Genomic DNA, 2,983 nt, shown 5'->3' with positions numbered 1-2,983 from the left:
GCCTAAATTGAAAAAGAACTAAAAATTGGGTAGCACCTAATCATCTCCCTCTAGGTGCGGCATACGATCCTTTCGCCGATGTCGGCGATGAGGGTGGGAGCGGTCGTCCAACGACCATCTTGAGCGACAGCCAACGAAGGGCTGTCGTGTTCCACTCCCAGGAGCAGCTTCCGCACCGCCCTTATTGAAGACGGAGATCCCCGCCGCCATCCTCCTCACCACATCCGACTCTGACCATTGCAGCGCCACCGGAAGAAGATCTTCAGGGCACCAAAGATTTGACCATAGCGTTGATATTCTTAATTATCTTGTCCCTTGACGGCATGTTTGCTCAGATAAACTCCACTTGTATTGAATTTTTTTACTACTCATCTTTTTTATCTTTGTTTGAGTAGGAATTTTTTGGTGCGATTTTCCTCCGATCCAATGAATCAAAGGAAGCCTAAACATTTGGTAACAACTACCTGCTGTCAAAACAAGAAAAAACAAGGATCAGAGTACTAGAAGTAGAATGTCATTGTCAGCGACCACTCACTCTGGTATGTAGTGCACATTTTTTCTTCTCTTCTGTGGGTCAATTAAGTGGTTGATCAAGTCTCTGTCTGAAGTTGATCCCTCAAACACGGCGGGGAAGTTGCTTGACTCGGCAAGACGTTGCGTCTTCGTCAATGGTCATGTACTTATACCATATCTAACATACACTATTTCCTTCTAGACTTTTCCCACTTTTCTTTGCTTCTCCTGTACAATCTCCAGAATTCCTCGGCTGCAAGCCTGCAAAGCTTCGTCGCAGCTGCATATACGTGTCCGCCCAATTTCACTGGTCCGTTCAGGCCGGCCACCGTGTTTGCTTCCTAGCTAAGCGTGCCGGTCAAAGTCAACCCACACCGCGGCCTCACCAATCTCGACGCGAATCCAACGACCCGTTCCACCTCTATCCCGTCTCCATAAGCCCAAGGGAAAGTCACCATCCCCGTCGCACGCGTCTGGCCAATTCCCCCCACCTCCACCACTCCGCCTCCCCTCTCCCAGATCTCGCCGCCATGGCGCCCGCCGCCGCGCGCCTCCTCCTCCTCCTCGCGCTCGCCGGGGTCCTCCTCCGCCCGGCGGCGGCGGAGATCAAGCAGGAGCTCTTCAAGGACGACTCCCGCCAGTCCATCCTCTTCGAGAAGTTCGGCTTCTCGCCGCGCGGATCGGTCTCCATCGCGCTCACCGGCGCCAAGGCCGCCTCCAAGCTCGCCAAGCCGGACCCCACGCAGCTCGGCTTCTTCCTCCTCTCCGACGAGGCGCTCTTCGAGGCCATCTACCAGCAGCAGCCGCCCACGGATCTGAACCCCAACCCGGACCCCAACACCGCCTGCGTCCTCTCCAGCCCCTACGTCATCCCGCTCTTCACCTTCGCCGACCTCGACGCCGACGGCAACTACAACCGCACCTTCCCCATCTCCCACCCCGACGAGTACAGCCTCTTCTTCACCAACTGCGCGCCCGAGACCGCCGTCACCATGGAGGTACGCACCGACATGTACAACACCAACCTCGACGGCACCAAGGACTACCTCTCCGTCGGCGAGGCCCCCGTCCCCTCGATCTACGCCTTCTTCGCGCTCGGCTACGTCATCTTCCTCGCCGCCTGGCTCTACCTCACCCTCTACCACAACCGCCTCTCCGCGCACCGCATCCACCACCTCATGTCCTGCCTCCTCCTCGCCCGCATGCTCTACTGCATCTCCGCCGCCGAGGACCAGCACTACATCCGCGTCGCCGGCTCGTCGCACGGCTGGGACGTCATGTTCTACCTCTTCCAGCTCGTCAAGGGCGTCATCCTCTTCGCCGTCATCGCGCTCATCGGCACCGGCTGGTCCTTCCTCAAGCCCTTCCTGCAGGACAAGGAGAAGAAGGTGCTCATGGTGGTGATCCCGCTGCAGGTTGCGGCCAACATCGCCGCAGCCGTGGTTGGTGAGACAGGGCCGTTCCTGCAAGAGTGGGTTACATGGAACCAGATCTTCCTCTTTGTTGATGTGGCCTGCTGCTGCGCGGTGCTCTTCCCGGTCGTGTGGTCGATGCGCTCGCTGCGGGAGTCGTCCAAGACGGACGGCAAGGCTGCCCGCACCCTCGCCAAGCTCACGCTCTTCCGCCAGTTCTATGTCGTCGTGATTGGGTACCTCTACTTCACGAGGATCATCGTGTATGCGCTCAAGACTATCACAAACTACAAGTACAGATGGGTCAGCGTCGCCGCGGAGGAGGTGGCCACCATGGCGTTCTACATCTTCATGTTCTACATGTTCAAGCCGGCTGAGAGGAACCAGTACTTTGCTCTCGATGATGATGAGGAGGAGGCTGCAGAAATGGCACTCCGTGAGGAGGAGTTCGAGCTCTAGACTGTTTGTGTGCTGACGATACATGTTGATGGGGAATGCACCCCTACCTGTTCAATTTCTACTCCTTGTGATGTTGATCATACTATACAGATGCAAAATTTAGCTTATATTTGTCTAATGTATTATGGTAAATCTTCACTTCTTTTGTACTCCTTTCTTTTAGCTTCAAGTGTTGCAGCTGAGATCAGGGATAATTGGATTGCTTGTGTTGCATACCAGGGAGAGATCAGTCACTGTTTTCATTAGCTTTGCTTCGTCTGCGCTCAGTTGTTCTATTTCCTGTATGGGCAAACAATTTCATTTGTATAGTCAGAACATCGATTAACATCTTGTTGATGCCTCATAATTTGAAAGCAAGGTCTATTACAGAGCTTTGGTGAAGAGACTTGATGAGGATTACTAGGGATTTTTGTTCGTTTCTGCATCACTAGTATCTATTTGTATGGCTGACTGCTTACCAAGACACCATGGCTGTATGCCTGGAATCGATGGTAAGGCCCGCAGTAGCATATTGTCGGCAGCAAAAAATGGAGTGAGCTAATCTTGTTGGTGTTTCGTTCTCTGAAATATGTTTGTTCACACTTTTGTCTGATTATCAC

At 53.7% G+C, this 2,983-nt stretch overlaps 1 protein-coding gene across 1 annotated transcript; it reads left to right on the top strand.

The window, feature by feature from the left end:
• The first annotated feature begins 1,028 nt into the window (after positions 1-1,028).
• LOC124665214 (protein CANDIDATE G-PROTEIN COUPLED RECEPTOR 7-like) lies at positions 1,029-2,602 on the top strand. The gene has a single exon (XM_047202631.1). It carries the CDS (start codon positions 1,044-1,046, stop codon positions 2,382-2,384), a length of 1,341 nt encoding a protein of 446 aa, XP_047058587.1. The 5' UTR covers positions 1,029-1,043; the 3' UTR covers positions 2,385-2,602.
• Positions 2,603-2,983: the final 381 nt, after the last annotated feature.

The sequence above is a fragment of the Lolium rigidum genome, chromosome 6, assembly GCF_022539505.1.
Source record: "Lolium rigidum isolate FL_2022 chromosome 6, APGP_CSIRO_Lrig_0.1, whole genome shotgun sequence".
NCBI lineage: Eukaryota > Viridiplantae > Streptophyta > Magnoliopsida > Poales > Poaceae > Lolium > Lolium rigidum.
Note: the sequence above shows the minus strand (reverse complement) of the source record. Positions and strands in the feature narration are given on the sequence as shown.

Bases quoted from the DNA above. Each gene is read 5' to 3' on its own strand.
- LOC124665214 (XM_047202631.1), top strand. From the start codon at position 1,044: ATGGCGCCCGCCGCCGCGCGCCTCCTCCTCCTCCTCGCGCTCGCCGGG.